Consider the following 21,016-nt stretch of genomic DNA (forward strand, 5'->3'; position numbering starts at 1 on the left):
TGTATATATATATATATATATATATATATATATATATATATATATATATATATATATATATATATATATATATATATATATATATATATATATATATATATATATATATATATATATATATATATATATATATATATATATATATATATATATATATATATATATATATATATATATATATATATATATATATATATATATATATATATATATATATATATATATATATATATATATATATATATATATATATATATATGTCACGTTAGTGATGGTTTTGGGAACTGCTGGTTCCCCAGCTCGTTCCCTTTTGTGGATTGCTGCCTCCTTACCTTCAAGTTTTTTTTGTTTTGATGTTCTCGTCGGTGAGCTGCCGTTTTCTTTTAGCCAGTCGGGTCTGGTAGGGCAGCGAAAGGTAGCGGCAGTGGCAGCAGCAGCAGGCAGTTTTTGAGTCGACGTTGGTCGAGTTTTTGAGCAGCAATTGAGCACGCCTACGAAGTGGAGCACGTCGTAGAGGTGGAGTGTGACCATGAGTAGTCGTGTGACCACGAGCTGCTCATCTTTGATGACAGCGTGAGGCTGTCCTGGCGTCTCCATCGGGGTTTTTTCTGGTTGGTGGGTTTTGTCCCTGTCGTGCAGCTGAGGGCTGTCTTGGTGCCCTGATGGAGGACGGATGTTTGTTTGTTTTTTTCTGCCTGCTGTTGTTTATTTTTGCCTTTTTTTTTTTTTAAAGCTACTTTTTTATTTTAACTTGATTTTGTTTAGTGCTGCCTTTTGGTTTTTCTTGTATTTATGGTTTTATCTTTTACCAGACCTGACTCACTTGTAAATAATTATAACTTAACTTTGTAAATAAATTAATATTAAGCTTATTTTATTGTTTTTTGTTGTTTTTCCCTCCTTTGTTTGTTGCATCTGCCGTCAGTCATGACAGCCCCGTCCTGAGTATGTTAAAGAACCTGCATAACGGCCCACTGGGTCGTTACAATGGCGACCGTGACAGGACAGCTCTGTTTTGGCTGGCGGGTTGTTCTGACATTGGAGGGATCATGAAGTGTAAAAAAAAAAAAATTTTTTTTTTTTCTTTTAGGTGGGGAGGTGTCACGTTAAGTGATGGTTTTGCGAGGGAACTGCTGGTTCCCGCCGTTCCCTTTTGTGGATTGCTGCCTCCTTACCTTCAAGTTTTTTTTTGTTTTGATGTTCTCGTCGGTGACGTTTTTTCTTTAGCCAGTCGGGTCTGGTAACGAAGGTAGCGGCAGTAGTTTTGAGTCGACGTTGGTCGAGTTTTTTGAGCAGCAAATTGGAGCACGCCCTACCCAGTGGGCACGTCGTGAGGTGGAGTGTGACCATGAGTAGTCGTGTGACCACGAGCTGCTCATCTTTGATGACAGCGTGAGGCTGTCCTGACGTCTCCATCGGGGTTTTCTGGTTGGTGGGTTTTGTCCCTGTTGCAGCTGACGATGGAATTTTTTTTTTTTCTGCCTGCTGTTGTTTTTTTTTTTTTTTTTTTTAAAGCTACTTTTTTTATTTTAACTTGATTTTGTTTAGTGCTGCCTTTTGGTTTTTCTTGTATTTATGGTTTTTATCTCTTTTTACCAGACCTGACTCACTTGTAAATAATTATAACTTAACTTTGTAAATAAATTAATATAAAGCTTATTTTATTGTTTTTGTTGTTTTCCCTCCTTTGTTTGTTGCATCTGCCGTCAGTCATGACAGCCCCGTCCTGAGTATGTTAACCTGCATAACGGCCCACTCGGTCGTTACAATATATATATATATATATATATATATATATATATATATATATATATATATATATATATATATAATATATATATATATATATATATATATATATATATATATATATATATATATATATATATGTATGTATGTATATACACATACTTGCATACAACGTACGAAATAAAAACAAGCATATACATTGGTGTTTAAGACTTTTTTCCACGATAACGACACCAACGGAAGTATTTTCTAGATTTCTTCGTAACCAAAATAGCTTCTTTTAATCATTATATATTTATTCTCCCTAAAAGGTCTAGTTTATCAAAACAAATATATCTTAATTTTTGCAAGAAAAACGATAATAATTTCCTCGTGTGTAAATTATATTTAAGATAGTCTCAGCTTTTTGTTCCTAAACTGTTGTTATTTTATTCTTTTCGTTTGTTTTCAAATAAAGGAGGTTAACACATGTAAAAAAATTTCAGTCAATTATCAGTGCTCACTGGTAGATATTTGTATCTAAAAATACAAGGAATTACTAGTCTTTGGTTCTGTGATAAATGACTGCTTATGAAAGCGCATTTTTAAATTGTGTGATGATTTATATTTTAATTGTTACCTTTTTCTGTATGGGTGCCTTTTATTCATGTTATATATGAACATTCCAAAATCTTTTATTCTCACTCTTTTATTTCTAGTGAAATCATCTTCCAGGAACTTGCTCTGTGTATTAAGTGGAGATTAGTTTTTTAACATCCTCACGTTAATAATAATAATAATAATAATAATAATAATAATAATAATAATAATAATAATAATAATAATAATAATAATAATAATAATAATAATAATAATAGGTTTTATTGAATATTATTGCTGTTTCAGCTGCATTTATTTTGTAGAAGACTTTTTCTATTTTTCTTATTGCGGACTCTTCATTGGAGGTGAGTGCTAACAGCTCGCCTATATTTATCATTTCATGGGGGAAAAGTAAAAATCTGGATTCTGTTTTTTATATATTCTATACAGTTAGAGTATTATGACATATAGTTGCTAAACACTTGTTGCCGCGACGTTTCGACAGACTCTTCTGTCATTCTCCAGCGGGAGCTAGTAGAGACTGGCAGGCTGCATAGGTCCTTCCGAATTTATACACGGGCTTCAGCGGGGTCATGCAACCAATCAAAATTCGCCGTCCATAAGCCCCGCTGAAGCCCGTGTATAAATTCGGAAGGACCTATGCAGCCTGCCGGTTCTCTACTAGCTCCTGCTGGAGAATGGCAGAAGAGTCTGTCGAAACATCGCGGCAACAAGCGTTTAGCAACTATATGTCATAATATTCTAACTGTATAGAATATATAAAAAGCCAAAAAAAAAAAAAGCAGAATCCAGATTTTTTACTTTTCCCCCCATGAAATGACAAGTATAGGCGAGCTGTTAGCACGCACCTCCAATGAAGAGAAGTCACAATAAGAAAAATAGAAAAAGTCTTCTATTAAAATAAATGCAGCTGAAGCAGCAATAATATTCAATAAAACCTGTTTAAAAGAGGGTCTGTGCCAAATAATAATAATAATAATAATAATAATAATAATAATAATAATAATAATAATAATAATAATAATAATAATAATAATAGTTACATAAGAAAAAAAAATGCACATTTCACTCAAATTTCTTTCATAGACGAACCACCCAAGGTCACATCATGCCCCATGCATTACGTGGAAGTCGGGGGCAAGTGTCTGTCTTTTATGACCTATGAAGCGGACTCGTGGGAAAGCGCCAAACTTCGCTGCCGAGATAAAGAAGGGAACTTGGCTATCGTCGATGACATCGAGTTGTTGAGGGAGATTAATCTCTATCTACAAGCAGAGGGTAAGAGAGCATTGGAGAGAATCCACGTCTTAAAGCAAAATTTGTTGGGTGGAAATTAGAACCTATAGAAAAATTCTATGAATTAGTCTTTTTAAAGCCAAAACATTTTAGAAACTCTCTTCCTCTTTGAATTATGTTTGCCTGGCAAACAAATACCCTCTTTCCCTGCCCCTTTCTTTTAATGAATAAGGAATCTCGAGAACAAAAGCCCGTCTCTCTCTCTCTCTCTCTCTCTCTCTCTCTCTCATATATAAATCCCCAAGTTTTACAAACTGACACGGGGACATCTTTTGTCCTTTCCTATATAATCATCCCTCCAGTCATGGACTGTATTATTATTATTATTATTATTATTATTATTATTATTATTATTATTATTATTATTATTATTATTTTGCTGTCGTCCTCATTACCACCATCATCGTGACTTGAAGAGACATCACGATCACAAAATGCTGTATATTTCATGTTGTCCTTTCTTAACAGGATTAACTGACCACGATTTCTGGTTGGGAGCATCAGACGCCCAGGCTGAGGGCCAGTGGCTGTGGACGGATGGATCTGCAGTGCCTATGGGTAAGATCTCTCTTTTTTTTTTTTTTTGGTGTAGAGACCGAGTCGTGCAAGGAAAAAAATGGTCCCACACGGAAAATAGTTCAGTGTATTTCACTAATTCATAGATGATTAACCTGCATTGTAAAAATGCTGATAAAATTTAGCTTTCATAATCTGGACTGAATGGTATGAAAGTTAATCCAAATGTTTTACCTTTTAAATCTGGAGCCCCCCCAAGTACCTGTGTAACAGATTAATGTCAATTCAAGTGGAAGATCTTTCTAGTTACGAGGTTCACCAATTTTTCCATCACTTATAATTCTCTTCAGGTCTGTGCTTTACGACGTAACTTGGGTTTTCCGTCCTACTAGATTTCTCTTATGAAAGGAAAAGATACAGTCATCTACACTGTCATCCCTCATAGGTGATGATTTTGGTTTGGAACACTTCCTTTGGGATGAACATGCAATGTTTATCTGTTCCAGGAAAATTATGAAAGTTCATGATTGTCGTTCTTTCAGTTAGTTTTCAACCTAACAATAGATTGTTAATATCGGTGAAGAAAAAATCTAAAATTTTTAACTAAAATGAAACGTTCTTTAGAGAACTGCAAAACTTGTACACATGTTCTTGGCATCTGAGGAAACTGTAGAGTACCAGTGTCCTCTGTTAAGAAAGGTTCTTAACAGAGTTCTTGTGCCACCGACTGGATGGCTCTTTAACTTTCACATCCAATCATTCTCTCATGCGTCTGACTAAGCTGGCCATCTTTAATTCTGCCTGGCTAAATTTAACTTTCCCCTCTCCTTTACAAATCCCTTAGACTAGCACAATCACAGTATTCATGCGTGGCTCTGTTCTGAGGAAACCACCTGAAGATTGATAACACTGAGTATAATCACTCCACTGTACTTACACATAAGCATACTGCATTTCATATTTTAGATTGAGATTGAAAACAGTTAAAATATATATATATATACATTATATATATATATATATATATATATATATATATATATATATATATATATATATATATATATATATATATATATGAGAGAGAGAGAGAGAGAGAGAGAGAGATAAAATTTCTTTTTATTTCTTAATATTATCAGAACGCCCTTTGGGGCCTATCCCCAGACCGTAGCCAAGAACCAGATGGGGGAGTCAACGAAAACCACTTGGCACTTCTGAGTAAGGGTTATTTTTACTTCCGTGATGCCAACGGAACCATTCTCTTCCATCCCTTATGTCAGTTGACCGGGTAATAGGCCCGCTACATTTTCGGCTGTTAACAACACTCACTTGATTCATATAAGTAATTCGAATTTCATTCTTTGACTAAACAAGCTTTAGACTTTTTTTCATGTGGTGTGATCATGAAACGTTGTCGATTTAAAAAAAAAAATAGGCAATAATAAAGGTGTCACTGTTGTTAAGTAATTTCTTATTTCTCCTATGTCTTTACAGCTAAACCTGATCCTTTCTCTGTTATGAATGCTATTTGATAATTCAAATTCGGTAATACCTTTTTAACCCTTTGCCTAATCGTTTTCGTCTTCACCACTTCCAATAATGCAGCCTTCACCTGCGTGAGGGCCAAAGTTGATTCGCTGGAGAGGAGAAGCACCTTAGCCAAGATCCAATAACTCTCTCCTGAGATTTTGATGACCTATGGTTGTTGTTATTATTATTATTATTATTATTATTATTATTATTATTATTATTATTATTATTATTATTATTATTATTCAGAAGACGAAACGTATTCATATTGAACAAGCCCACAGGGGCAATTGACTTGAAATTCAAGCTTCCAAAGAATATGGTGTTCATTAGGAAAAAGTATGATGGGGTAAAGGGAAATATAAAAAGAGATCCCACTTAATCAAAAAGAAAGAAAATAAATGAATAGATAAAAATGCAAAAAAGCTATTATCATTAACTTGCTTATTAGCTCGAAAACGTGGTACTTGGCACACATTTATCCCATGCCAAAAGAATTTTATGCGGATTAGGAAAAAAATATTTTTCGTCACATCTGCAACAATGGTTATCAGCCAAATAAACAAAAAACGTTAAACTTGACTTGGCTAAAGATCAAAGAGGGAATGTTAATAAATACATTCTATAAGTCTCAAGTAATGTTGGTATCCAGCTTTTTAAACGTATACTTAATGAGTCCTTTTATTATGTGTTTACGTATTACTGCATGTATATTTGTGTAAATGATATAATTCCTAGACCAAGTTTAGGTATGCCTGCTTCGTTTATTGTGACACCGTATAGAAATATTGTCATCAATTAAGGATCTTATTCCACAGCGAAACTTTCCCATTTATGACAAATAACGTTATGTATAATGAGTTATTTAGTGTTAACGGTGTAGCAACAGCTCTTGAAAAATACCCTTGTTATGGCTGCAAATTAATATGGAATAAAATTAATGTCAAATTATGACAGAAATATGTGTTGGTATGAACACGAGGCTTTGCCTTCTAAGAGAAAGATTTGTCGGTTGAGTGTAGTAAATAATAGCATTTGTGAAGACTGTAAAGAAGAAACTATTCTTCATACTGTATACTTTTGTAAAAGAAATAACGGAATTGTGTTGTGGTTGAAGAAAACCCTACGTAATGTATGTTCTATTAGGTTTCCCCAGATGTTAAAGCTGTTGTATTTTGATCTTCCACATATGAAAAAGAAAGAATGGATTGATGCTGTTTTGATAATTGAATTGTGGGTGAACAGAGATGCGAGGTTAAATTACCATAAATTGAGGGAAAAATTGATTGGTAAAATAATGGCACATAGATCCATAATTATTGAAACACTGAAGAAAAAGTGTACAGTTTAATTTTGTAAAAAATTCTTTGATATAAATATGTATGATTTACTGTGATGTAATTATTTGCTGTATATAACTGGCTGTTCAATAACTTTTATAAGTTTTAAGCCATTTTTTAAAAATATAAGTATATGTATAACCATAAGTAACAGAATGAAAAAGTATTTATAATGTAATTATAAAAAAATTCATATATTCTGGTTACAGTTTGAATAAAACTCGTGTGTGTGTATTATATATATATATATATATATATATATATATATATATATATATATATATATATATATATATATATATATATATATATATATATATATATATATATATATATATATATATATATATATATATATATATATATATATATCCGATGGATATATATATATTTATACAAATGATAAATGAATATATATATATATATATATAAATATATATATATATATATATATATATATATATAATATATATCTATATACTATTTTTATATTGTATATAATCGGCAATGAACCTCATGACAGTTCTACAAATGCTCTTATTATAAAATCAAATTGATTTATATACAATAATAGCTACTGAATATCTCCGCTATGGAATATCTCAGATGGTGAATGTCGCCTTGAAGGAATTTATACAAATGATAAATGAATATGGTATCGTCGGGACACGAACCCTTGACACGAAACCTGTTCAGCGACTCCAGTAGATGCTACCCACTGAGCTATCAAGAGATGTATAAGTCTTTGCTGAGTCTGCTGTACTGTTTTTACCCGTTGTCAGCGGGGAAATTGTACTTAACCTCGGCAATGACCCACCTCCACCATGACAGTTCATTGGTAAGTTTGGAACACGCAGCTCTTATTATGAAATTTTTTTATCACACCGTGATTTATATACAATAATGAAGCTACAAATGTCACTTAATATCAAATTCACGCTACCTCGGGAATATCTCAGATGGTGAATTGTCGCCGAAGGGGAATTTATAAAAGTGATAAATGAATATGGTATCGTCGGGACGCGAATCCTTGACACGAAACCTATTCAGCGACTCCAGTAGACGCTACCCACTAGGCTATCAAGGGAGGTATAAGTCTTTGCTGAGTCTGCTATACTGTTTTTCCCGTCATGAGCGGGGAAATTGTACTTAGCCTCGGCAATGACCCACCTCCGCCATGACAGTTCATTGGTACGTTTGGAACATGCAGCTCTTATTATGAAATTTTTTATCACACCGTCATATATATACAATCATGAAGCTACAAATGTCGCTTAATATCAAATTCATGCTACCTCCGGAATATCTCTGATGAAGAATTGTCGCCGAAGGGGAATTTATATAAGTGATAAATGAATATGGTATCGTCGGGACACGAACCCTTGACACGAAACTTATTCAGAGACTCCATTAGACGCTACCCACTGAGCTATCAAGAGAGGTATAAGTCTTTGCCGAGTCTGCTGTACTGTTTTTACCTGTCATGAGCAGGGAAATTGTACTTAGCCTCGGCAATGACCCACCTCCACCATGACAGTTCATTGGTACGTTTGGAACATGCAACTCTTATTATGAAATTTTTTATCACACCGTGATTTAAATACAATCATGAAGCTACAAATGTCGCTTAATATCAAATTCACGCTACCTCGGGAATATCTCCGATAGAGAATTGTCGCCTAAGGGAAATTTATATAAGTGATAAATGAATATGGTATCGTCGGGACACGAACCCTTGATAGGAAACCTATTCAGTGACTCCAGTAGACGCTACCCACTGAGCTATCAAGAGAGGTAAAAGTCTTTGCCGAGTCTGCTGTACTGTTTTTACCCGTCGTGAACGGGGAAATTGTATTTAGCCTCGGCAATGAACCACCTCCGCCCTGACAGTTCATTGGTACGTTTGGAACATGCAGCTCTTATTATAAAATTTTTTATCACACCTTGATTTATATACAATCATGAAGCTACAAATGTCGCTAAATATCAAATTCACACTACCTCGGGAATATCTCCGATGGAGAATTGTCGCCGAAGGGGAATTTATATAAGTGATAAATGAACATGGTATCGTCGGGGCACAAACCCTTAACACGAAACCTATTCAGCGACTCCAGTAGACGCTACCCACTGAGTTATCAAGAGAGGTATAAGTCTTTGCCGAGTCTGCTGTACTGTTTTTACCTGTAGTGAGCGGGGAAATTGTACTTAGCCTCGGCAATGACCCACCTCCGCCATGACAGTTCATTGGTACATTTGAAGTTCGCAGCTCTTATTATGAAATTTTTATCACGCTGTGATTTATATACAATCATGAAGCTGAATAGGTTTCGTGTCAAGGGTTCATATCCCGACGATACCATATTCATTTATCACTTATATAAATTCCCCTTTGGTGACAATTCTCCATCGGAGATATTCCCTAGGTAGTTTGAATTTGATATTAAGCGACATTTATAGCTTCATTATTGTATATAAATCACGGTTTGATAAAAAATTTCATAATAAGAGCTGCGTGTTCCAAACGTACCAGTGAACATTCATGGCGGAGGTGGGTCATTGCCGAGGCTAAGTATAATTTCCACGCTCACGACGAGAAAAACAGTACAGCAGACTCGGCAAAGAATTATACCTCTCTTGATAGCTCAGTGGGTAGCGTCAACTGGAGTCGCTGAATAGGTTTCCTGTCAAGGGTTCATGACTCGACGATACCATATTCATTTATCACTTATATAAATTCCCCTTCGGTGACAATTCTCCATCGGAGATATTCCCGAGGTTGCGTGAATTTTATATTAAGCGACATTTGTAGCTTCATGATTGTATATAAATCATGGTGTGATAAAAAATGTCATAATAAGAGCTGCGTGTACCAAACATGCCAATGAACTGTCATGGCGGAGGTGGGTCATTGCCAAAGCTAAGTACAATTTCCCCGCTCACGACGGGTAAAAACAGTACAGCAGACTCGACAAAGACTTATACCTCTCTTGATAGCTCAGTGGGTAGTGTCTACTGGAGTCGCTGAATAGGTTTCGTGTCAAGGGTCCATGTCCCGACGATACCATATTCATTTATCACTTATAAAAATTCCCCTTCGGCGACAATTCTCCACCGGAGATATTCCCGAGGTAGCGTGAATTTGATATTAAGCGACATTTGTAGCTTCATGATTGTATATAAATGACGGAGTGATAAAACATGTCATAATAAGAGCTGTGTGTTCCAAATGTACCAATGAACTGTCATGGTGGAAGTGGGTTATTGCCAAGGCTAATTACAATTTCCCCGCTCACGACGGGTAAAAACAGTACAGCAGACTCGGCAAAGACTTATACCTCTCTTGATAGCTCAGTGGGTAGCGTCTACTGGAGTCGCTGAATAGGTTTCGTGTCCCAACAATACCATATTCATTTATCACTAATATAAATTCCCCTTAGGCGACAATTCTCCATCGGAGATATTCCCAAGGTAGCGTGAATTTCATATTAAGTGACATTTGTAGCTTTATCATTGTATATAAATCACGGTGTGATAAAAAATTTCATAATAAGAACTGCTTGTTCCAAAAGTACCAATGAACTGTCATGGCGGAGGTGGGTCATTGCCGAGGCTAAGTACAATTTCCCTACTCACTATGGCTAAAAACAGTTCAGCAGACTCGACAAAGACTTATACCTCTCTTGATAGCTCAGTGGGTAGCGTCTACTGGAGTCGCTGAATAGGTTTCGTGTCAAGGGTTCGTGTCCCGACGATACCATATTCATTTATCACTTATATAAATTCCCCTTTGGCGACAATTCTCCATCGGAGATATTCCCGAGGTAGCGTGAATTTGATACTAAGCAACATTTGTAGCTTCATTATTGTATATAAATCACGGTGTGATAAAAAAATTCTTAATAATAGCTGCATGTTCCAAACGTACCGACGAACTGTCATGGCAGAGGTGGGTCATTGCCGTGGCTAAGTACAATTTCCCCGCTCATGACGGGTAAAAACAGTACAGCAGACTCAGCAAAGACTTATACCTCTCTTGATAGCTCAGTGGGTAGCGTCTACTGGAGTCGCTGAATAGGTTTCGTGTCAAGGGTTCATGTCCTGACGATACCATATTCATTTATCACTTATATAAATTCCCCTTCGGCAACAATTCTCCATCAGAGATATTCCTGAGGTAGCGTGAATTTGATACTAAGCGACATTTGTAGCTTTATGATTGTATATAAATCACGGTGTGATAAAATTTCATATATATTTATATATATATATATATATATATATATATATATATATATATATATATATATATATATATATATATATATATATATATATATATATATATATATATATATATAAATATATTTTGCTTACCTTTGCTAACAGTCAAGAAGTCTCTATTGGTAGCTTGATAGTGACCGCATCACAGTTACAACTGGCTTCATACATTTGTACATACACACACGCATTCTCTCTCTCTCTCTCTCTCTCTCTCTCTCTCTCTCTCAGGTCTACAGTGAAACAAGCATTAACCAAAATAATTTATTTGACAATAATCTAACATAACTGGATTGCAAGAAACAAGTATGAAATAAAATTGAATACTAATGTTCACCAAATGATCAAATAAATTAGGGCCCACCATATTAAACTAATTATTCTCTCCAAACAATTTCCCCACAATAGGTCAAAATAAGTCAAAGTCCAGTATATTCCTCGATGAGTACATCTTAACCTCTTCCTCAGCAAAGCATCTGAAGAAGTCAAATAAAACCCTTGTTAAACAAATGTATAAAAATAAAGATATGGGAATTCCTCTCATGTTACTTATAAAGTTCACACAATGTAAAAAGTGCATGACACTAGTGAGATATATGTTAAATGAAAAGAACAATCTACAGTTCGGGAAATCTAAAATGTTTCCTACCTCCAAACCGCAATGTTCACGGTCATAATTGACAGGTCTCGAACCAACAGAGCCTTCACCAAAGGCTTCTATCAATATTCGGTGTTGATCTTCGAATGACAATTTGTTTGATAACTAATACTTTCACACCCTGAGGTTCCGCTCAAAAAAAAAAAAAACACATATATGAATGAATTCTCTGGAACCCGGACATTTCAGTCGAACAAACTCATAAAGTCTTGTCGCCAGGCAGGGATGTTCTCATGTTTCAAGAATATCTTGCGCATTTGACACGCGCACAGTTTTCCAATCTGGATGTGCACCAGACACCAGCTAAGCGTTCTCTCAAGGCTCTTCACAATGCATTTAGCCACACTTACTGATAAAAAATCTACTGTGTATTGTAATTCATAAAATATCTGTGACCTATGAGCTTTGCAGATGCTTGGCCACCGTAAAGAAGTGCTGCCCCCCAGCACTATGGGGATAGCAATAATTAATTGCCAGATTCGTGCACTAAATGAACAGCCACACCACTGGCAGGCTGACCTTTAGGTGAGGGTTTACTCACAGAATGTTTTCGTACGCAAGAAATACACCACTTCACGAAGAATATGACGACAAAGGCCCCAATCACTAAAAAAGTAGTGATGAGGAGGTACTGATTCATCATGGCGAAGGGCTGTCTTCCAGCATTGGAGGAAGTGGTGGAATTGTTGCAATCACTTCCCTTAAAGGCGGCACCAGAACAACTTGATGTTCCCCAGGAAGATGCCACATAAAGATGCGAGTAGTAGAGTTGTAGACACTCTTGTCCAGGACTCGAAACTTCGGCGTGACCAGCCTATATGGCGCAATGAAGAGGTGAGGTCCTCGCAGAAGGAACATATCAGATGAATTATGGCACTGGATGGACATCTGACAGTTTGTGCAGAACACTGCATTGAGACTCTTCGTAAAGACCGCCTTGTACTCATGTTGGAACGTTTGAAAGTCACAGTCAGAAGGAGTCTGGTTATGTAAATGTTTATGAGCATAAAGATACTACTGTCACAAATATATGTAACATGAACATCCTGACTTATAGTTAACAGCCGAGGATTGAAACTGGTCCCCCTAAAGGTACATAGTCTCCTCACTATCCCATACTATTACCAAACCATTAAAACCACTAGGGAAAGGTCGTATGATGTAACTATGAAACGATTTCAAGTTACTAACTGGAACTTTCATAAACAACCCCCTATCAGACACTCGAACTTTCGAAATCCCAAAATAACGATACAAATTCTCCCCAGTAAAATTACCCGCGAACCATACAGATATGCTGCATTCATCAAAGTCGATTCCTAACACCTGACAGGTAAAATATCTCCAAAAATTTGCTCCTTAGATGCAGCAACCACAGCCTTAACCTGTATTTGAATTTCCAATAATACAGATTCCACTTCTTTCTCAATAGTCAACAAGGTAGTTTGATCAGAAGACAAAACTATCATAACATCTAAGTCTCCCCCATCCTATCAAATGTGGCCAATAACCCATTTAAAGACGTCCTTAATGTCTCAAAACCCTCTCGTAATTTCTCATTACTATCTTGTAAAATCATCAGAGTTTTACCTTGGCTAGCTAATTCTGCCGATATCTGTTCAATTTTCGCCAAATTAGACATTAACATACTAACAAGCGTTCCTATGACCAGAACGGCTCCAATTAACAATGGCGCAGCCCTCTTACTCCTAGAAGGAACCTGAGAAGTCAAAGAACCCAAATTTGGAAGTCATGTTAAAGTCTTCTTAATCTTATCCTGTAGCATTAAATTTGGTTAACCAACCTCGCAACGGATCAGACAAATCCTGTCCGGTATTCATCTCACCCAATAAATTCCTAAGTGACTGAACTTTATTCTGGGATGCTTCAAGCTCATCCCTTGCCGAACCTATACCCTGAAACTCTATACTCAATGTTATCATGTCAGACGACAACCAGTCTGCTATAATAACACCTGGGCCTAACCACACTACAAAATTAGCCCATGCCACGACCCATAAAGCCATGGGCAAATGAAACTTCAGCATCTAAAAAAAAAAAAAAGGAAAGAAATCTATAAGCTACCAGATCCCGAAACAAGAAAAAACAAACAAACAAACAGAGAAGAGAAACCCATGTAACTATCAAACTTTACGGTATTTTGGGTCTAATTTAACTGTGCTATCGTGACTGGCATCTGTCACCAAAGTGAAAGGACTCTCAAAATCAGGAAACTTCAACACCAGGGACTAAATAAAGCATCCTTAATATTCTGAAAGGCTGACTGCTGTCCATCACCCCACACAAACTGCACCAGATCAATTGAAATATAAAAATTCTTGCCCCCAATCTCAACAAATAAATCTGGCAAACATGCCACAGGGTAATAATCAGGATTGGTTTTCTCGTCCAACTTCCTAAAGTCCACACAAACCCAGACTGAACCATTCTTCTTAGGCACTGCTAACAACGGAAAAGTAAAAGGTAAGGAACTGGGCCTGAACAATGCCTTCTTCCTCCCACTTATTAACCTCTTGCTCTACCTGTTCTCTGTTCTTAAAGGAAGGGACAAAAATAGGATTAGTCTTATCCTCTAAATGAACTTTGTGTTCTAACACATTTGCTAACCCTAACTTATCCCCTTTAAGCACAACTATGTCCTCAAACTCAGCCAGAGCATCTTCCACACCCTCAATATATTCTTTAAAATCAGCATTGGCTAAATGATCCTAAAATCCTGACTCATAGCCTGTAAATCTGCCTCTGAAAATTCACACACGTCCCCAACAATAGCAACTGAATTATCTTCATCAGCCCAGTCAACAAAATTGACTGCTTAAGTACCTTTTTGATAGTTCTGAACTGAATAATTACAGTTTAGAAACTCCACCCAAGTATCCCCTGAACTTGATATATTGCTTATAGAAACCATACACATTACCTCCTTCAGCTTTTTCCTACATTCCTCCACACGCACCTGTCTGGGCTAATGCACACCTTTCACTCAAGCTTTCACCAGAGAACCCATACCAGGACCTAGAACCACATCATCCGACAAAACTCCCTCATGTACACCTGATCCATTAACATCATCCACTACTTATATCCATTTCCTCATAAGGTGCAAAAACACCAGGTACTCCAACAGTTATACTACATATCCCTGTATGAGTCAAGATTTTGTGTCACTGACACGTTGGATGACCCAGTAACAATGTATTCTTCAAAGCAGCCCCTTGTATAACCAAAAGTGGCTCTGTAAAAGTTCTACTCCCAAGAGATGAACACACATTTACGTAGCCCAAAACCTGTAACCTATTTGCTTCCACTTCACAGACTGTCTCTTTAGCAGGCATCAAAGAACGATCAGAAAACATCGATTGGAACAACTCATAATTCATCAAATTAATAGAGGTCCTGTATCTATAAAGATATTCACGTCAACCTCATACACAGACCCTTTTACCACTGGCTTTGGCCCTGTAGGCTCACTCAGAAGTCCTATCACAAGAAACAACCCCTTTTATTTCTTCCTCTTCTACTGCTCGGTCCTTCAAGAATTCTGTTGGCCCCTAGAGGCCTGCTTCTAGACTCATTCTGTTTAAGAAGCCGGCAAAACCGTCAACAGGCCACAATATTTCACCCTACAAAACTTCTTAGTATCGCCCTACCTATTACAATTATGACAACACCCCTGAGATCCTGAACTCACAGAAGTCTTATCACCCTCTGTCTGGCAAATAACCTCATAATTGTGGAATCAGAATCACTCTGTGTATGATGCTTCAGAATAGCCCCTGAAGATTTCGGCATCCCACCCAAAAAGGAGCTATCTACTGTAGGGCAATTCGACGTGTGCTTACGAATTTGAGAGAACAGCAAAGTCTCATCCGACCCCCTTTCTATCTCTGTGCCAAAACTATATATGATAGCATCAGGAACATCATTCAGAATCCACGCATATTGCAATAGTTTCTCAAGATTCTCTATCACAATAAAGTCTCCATTTACCCAACTGGAATTTCTCAACTTCTTCAAAAAATCCCTTTCAGAATCAAAACATCTGGCACTAAATTTGAAAAGCGAATCATGACCTTTACAGACCTTGAAAGAGACCTGAGGTCTCGACAGCTCCAGCTGTTCCATAATATGCTCTCAAAAAATCCTTAAGATCGTCCCAGGTCCTACACTTCAAAAAGTGATGACTCCGGCAACGCTGTCGGATATCCCTTTATCTAAACTGAGGAAACCTTTTGCTTCATTGAAAGCCTCTACCCCATCCATTATTTTCTTGGCGACTAAAAAATTCGACACACAATCTATAAAAATTTAGAAGGGAACTAGAAGATCGCCATCAACCAGCCCTGGAAAAGGCTGAACTGCATTTATGGATGTAAATTTGTGCAACATTGTCACCTTATCCTTATCTTCGTTAGCCCCTGTCACAATATCTGAATGGATAGTCCTCCAAGTTCCAAGTACCTGACTTGATCTCAACTTCATGTAACTCCCCAAAGGTTGAAAGAGAAGGGAGAGAAAAGAAAAAAACTTGTTAAAAATTCAGCAAACCCCCAACACTAATGCAAATGTGAACTATTAAATCAAATTCTAAACGCAAAATGTGAACAATAAAGTAACCATAACTGCAGATGCGAACAATAAAAAAAAAAAAAAATCTAAACGCCATCGAGACCGATAACCAGAAATTTTCCTGAACACTCGAAATACTTCAGTCTACCCACAAAGAAAATGGGCTCGCAGAGAGAATATCATAACAGGGCTTTCAATGATGTCATAAGATCGTCACCATTCCCTAATGAAAGCTCCACCCACTGTCTTCCTAAAGTAACCACAAAGCAACAGAACTCTCCCTTAATTAGCCCACATTTCAAGTAACAAACAAGAAAAAAAAAACCCACAGTAACACTCACATAACCCCTTCTCACTACAATGGCAATTGAAGAATGAATACTCTTGCCCCCAATCTCAACAAATAAATCTGGCAAACACACTACAAGGTAGTGATCAGGAATGGTTTTCTCGTTCAACTTCCTAAAGTCACACAAACTCGGACTGAACCATACTTTTTAGGCACTGCCAACAGCGGGAAATTAAAAGGCAAGCAGCTATGCCTAACAATGCCTTCTTTCTCCCACTTATTAACCTCTTGCTCTACCTGTTCTCTAATCTTAAAGGAAATCCTATATGAAGGAACAAAAATAGGCTTAGTCTTGTCCTCCAACTGAACCTTGTGTTCTAACGCATTTGTTAACCCTAACTTATCCCCTTTAAGCACAACTATGTCCGCAAACTCAGCCAGAACATCTTCTATACCCACAACATATTCTTCATAATCAGCATTGGCTAAATTATCCCTAAAAACCAGCCTCCTAGCCTGTAAATCTGCTTCTGAAAAACTACAAAAATCCCTGACAATAGCAAATGAATTATCTTCATTGACCCAGTCAACAAAGACGATTGCATAAGTACCCTTCTGATAATTGCGAACTGAATCATTACTGTTTAGCAATGCCATCTGAGTATCCCCTGAACTCTAGACCTTGTTTACAGAGCCCATACACACTACTCCCTTCAGCTTTTCGTTACACTCATCCACACACACCTGTCTGGATTTATGTGCTCCTTTCACTCGAACTTTCACCATAGCAACCATATCAGGACCTAGAACCACATCATCCGACAAAACCCCCTTGCAACACTTCTCACCCACCGGCACATGTTCAGCATCCACCTGCAAACTCTCACGTACATCCAATCCATTTTCATTATCCATCACACTCACGTCCGTCCCCTCATAAGGCACAAACACACCAGGTGCTCCCACAGTTATACCACATACCCCTGTATGAACCGAGATTTTCCGTCTCTGACATGCTGGATGACCCAGTAACAAAGTATTCCCCAAAGCAGCCCCTTGTATAACTAAAAAATGGTATCTGCAAAAGTTCTACCCCCAGGAGATAAATTCACATCTACGTATCCTAAAACCAGTAATCTATTTGCTTGAACATCACTTACTGTCTCTTTAGTAGGTCTCAAAGAACGATCGGAAAACATTGATCGAAACAACTCATAATTCATCAAATTAACAGAGGCGCCTGTATCTATGAAAACCCTTACATTTATCCCATGCACAGACCCTTTTGCCACTGACTTTGTCTCTGAGGGCTCCCCCATAACTCCTACAACCGCCACAATATGTAACACTGCAAAATCTCTCAATGTGTCCCTGCATATTGCAATTAAAACAACGGCCCCGTGGAGCCCCTGAACCCAGCCCAACCATCGATCTCTGGCTATTCTACATTTCAACAAAACCCTTCAAACCACAGACTGAATCTCCATACCCTACACAACCATATGCTGACCTAAGGAATTTCTGTTAACTATTTCCTTCCCTAGCCATTTCTGCAGCTTTCCTCTTCGTAAATAAATCTGTTAACTTATTCTTGGCTGATCACAAATACAAAATTTCCCAAGTCCTGTGAAAGGACACCCCTTAAAGAAAAAACACAAGAAATAAGACAATTCTCCCTGAAAGAATTCCCACACAGTAAGAAACCAATTGATCCCCAAAATCAAAAGAAAGTACTAATTAAACCCACAATTAAATCCAAAATTCCATGGGGAAAAAAACGGGCTGGCTGAGCACACAGCTGACCGCAAAGTAGGTCAAGATGAACTTCGCGTCTTCAAAGGCAAACAAAAAAACACTCAGTCTTCCCCTCAAGCAAAGAGAATGGGAGTCTACCCTCACGTAAAGAAAATGGGACTCTAGCAAGTGGAAGAGAGAGAGAGAGAGAGAGAGAGAGAGAGAGAGAGAGAGAGAGAGAAAGGAAAAGAACTCAATCCCCTCCCCTTAGTGCAATATCTCCGCCCCTATATCCCCAACACATCCATGATCTGCCGAAGCACACAGAAAAAAAATGCTGAGCTCAAAACCCAGAAGAGACGAGCTCGCCTCTCCCGTCGTCAAGGCAAAAATTGCTGCGTAAGCTTACCGCAACAGCTTCCCCCATTACATACATGCACGTATATACCCAAAATAAAACATGTATGTATGTAACTATAAAAAAAAATAAAAATCTAAGAAATGTACACACACTTGCGTAAAAAAATTTTTACCCACAGTAACCAAACAAATGTCAAATAAATTATTTCCCAATAATCAAAGTCCCCAGAGATAACACAATAATTAAATAATCCCTTTATTAATCTATAAACGCCGATGCAAGCAGCCGATTGCTATATAAAACAAAAACAAAACACATAAGCCATGCCCAAAATTCAAATGCACTACATAGAGGATGATGAAGAAGGCAAGAAACTCTGCCCAAACTAATGACGTCGCTGACTCATCACTCAGGGGACTAAGTCACTACTGCCAAGGCCCGATATTAGTTGCACTGCAATCAAAAAGCAATCCAATTTGACACTTAAATTAACAATAAAAAAAATTATACACTTACGTACGCCCCTGCTTGACAGATACTGTGAAATCCTCTCACCAAAGAGAGGGAGAGAGAGAGAGAGAGAGAATAGAAAGAAAAGAAACACTTGCACGTTTTTGCGTGTTTTACCACACACAAGCGGTCAAGATACTGCAATAAATACACTGTGCACACTATATATACCCTTTTTCACGAACATCCCCCAATATGAACTAAAGTCCAGAAATACCTATGAACACACTAAAACCTTGTGCCCGGTGATACATCATCAAACACTCGTGCTCGAAAAAGACTGACTCGAGTGCATTTCACAACACCTTCCTAAACCGAATTGCTGAACCATCAAAATCCCTATACTGAGATGCCAATACCAATCTTAATAACATATGTCTTTTCAGAAGCATAACCTACATCCTATCTATTTACCAACTTGACTATTCATTCATGTCTATCACCGCTGCCAACCACACTGATATAACCCTACAAAATTTCAGTTAGGGTCATAATCTCTTACTGCATCTGTTTTAAGGACAGCATCATATCATCTTCCATCTTTAAAATTCTCTGGTAATGATGGCCCAGCATTGGGTCAGCATGTTCTTTCTCTCACTGAATCTATCCTCAAACAAAGGCCGACAGGAATTAAACACCGAGATACAAAACTAGACTGTATTTACAAATTTAAAGAAAGTATTTCAGCAAAAACTACGGTCATGAAATGGAGTGATTCACTCCCCATAAGAATGGAAATCATAACTAGAGGAAATTCTGATTCACAATCAATTGAATTAATGATTCTAGACAACCAATACTAGTGACTAACACCCTGGTCATCAGATAAAATAAACAGGTTATAATTATTCTAGACAAAAATAAATGTTATGCAGCATGTAAAAGAACACCACTTCCAAAATATTCATCCTCTCAGGATGAACCCAGAATTCCTGCTAAAAGAAACATATCATAAAAAGAAATATATCATGAAACCTGAAATGGTATATGCAAAAGACATTTAAAATGGAAAAATGCACAATGGAGAACAAAACGGGAAAATACATAATGGAGAATCAGAGTAGTTTCACTGCAATACCAACTGGACATTTCCACATAATGTCTGGAAAAGATATGTGTTAATGAGTTATATTACTTCTATGGCTTCAAATAATGTATCTCACAGTGGCTGTTCCTAAACACTGCACAGAGCAAATCACACCTAGCAGCAAAAAAAAAGACCATTGCCATTGTATGTTTCTCTCATAATATACCATTAGAGAGTGTACATATACATGCACACACTTAATAACTCTTCCCCGGAAGTGTGGCAACACCGGTTCCATGTTCGAAGGATCACAATGTTTTCATCCATCTGTCACATTGCCACAATGCATCTGGGCCATGATCAGGAGGCACAAATGAATGTGTCAGATACCCAGCACATAGTTAGTTTTTAGATATATATATATATATATATATATATATATATATATATATATATATATATATATATATATATATATATATATATATATATATATATATATATAGTCATGATGTGTACCAAGTACCTGGTTATT

General features: G+C 36.9%; 1 protein-coding gene across 1 annotated transcript in view; it reads left to right on the forward strand.

Moving 5' to 3' along the window:
* Nucleotides 1-21,016, forward strand: part of LOC136836133 (uncharacterized) — a 113,485-nt gene that overhangs the window by 20,334 nt on the left and 72,135 nt on the right. Inside the window, exons 5-7 of the mRNA XM_067100125.1 lie at nt 3,436-3,627; nt 4,114-4,302; nt 5,326-5,449. Coding sequence (XP_066956226.1) covers nt 3,436-3,627; nt 4,114-4,302; nt 5,326-5,449 — 505 coding nt within the window. The remainder of the gene's footprint in view (nt 1-3,435; nt 3,628-4,113; nt 4,303-5,325; nt 5,450-21,016) is intronic.

This window comes from Macrobrachium rosenbergii, chromosome 56 (assembly GCF_040412425.1).
Source record: "Macrobrachium rosenbergii isolate ZJJX-2024 chromosome 56, ASM4041242v1, whole genome shotgun sequence".
Classification (NCBI taxonomy): domain Eukaryota; kingdom Metazoa; phylum Arthropoda; class Malacostraca; order Decapoda; family Palaemonidae; genus Macrobrachium; species Macrobrachium rosenbergii.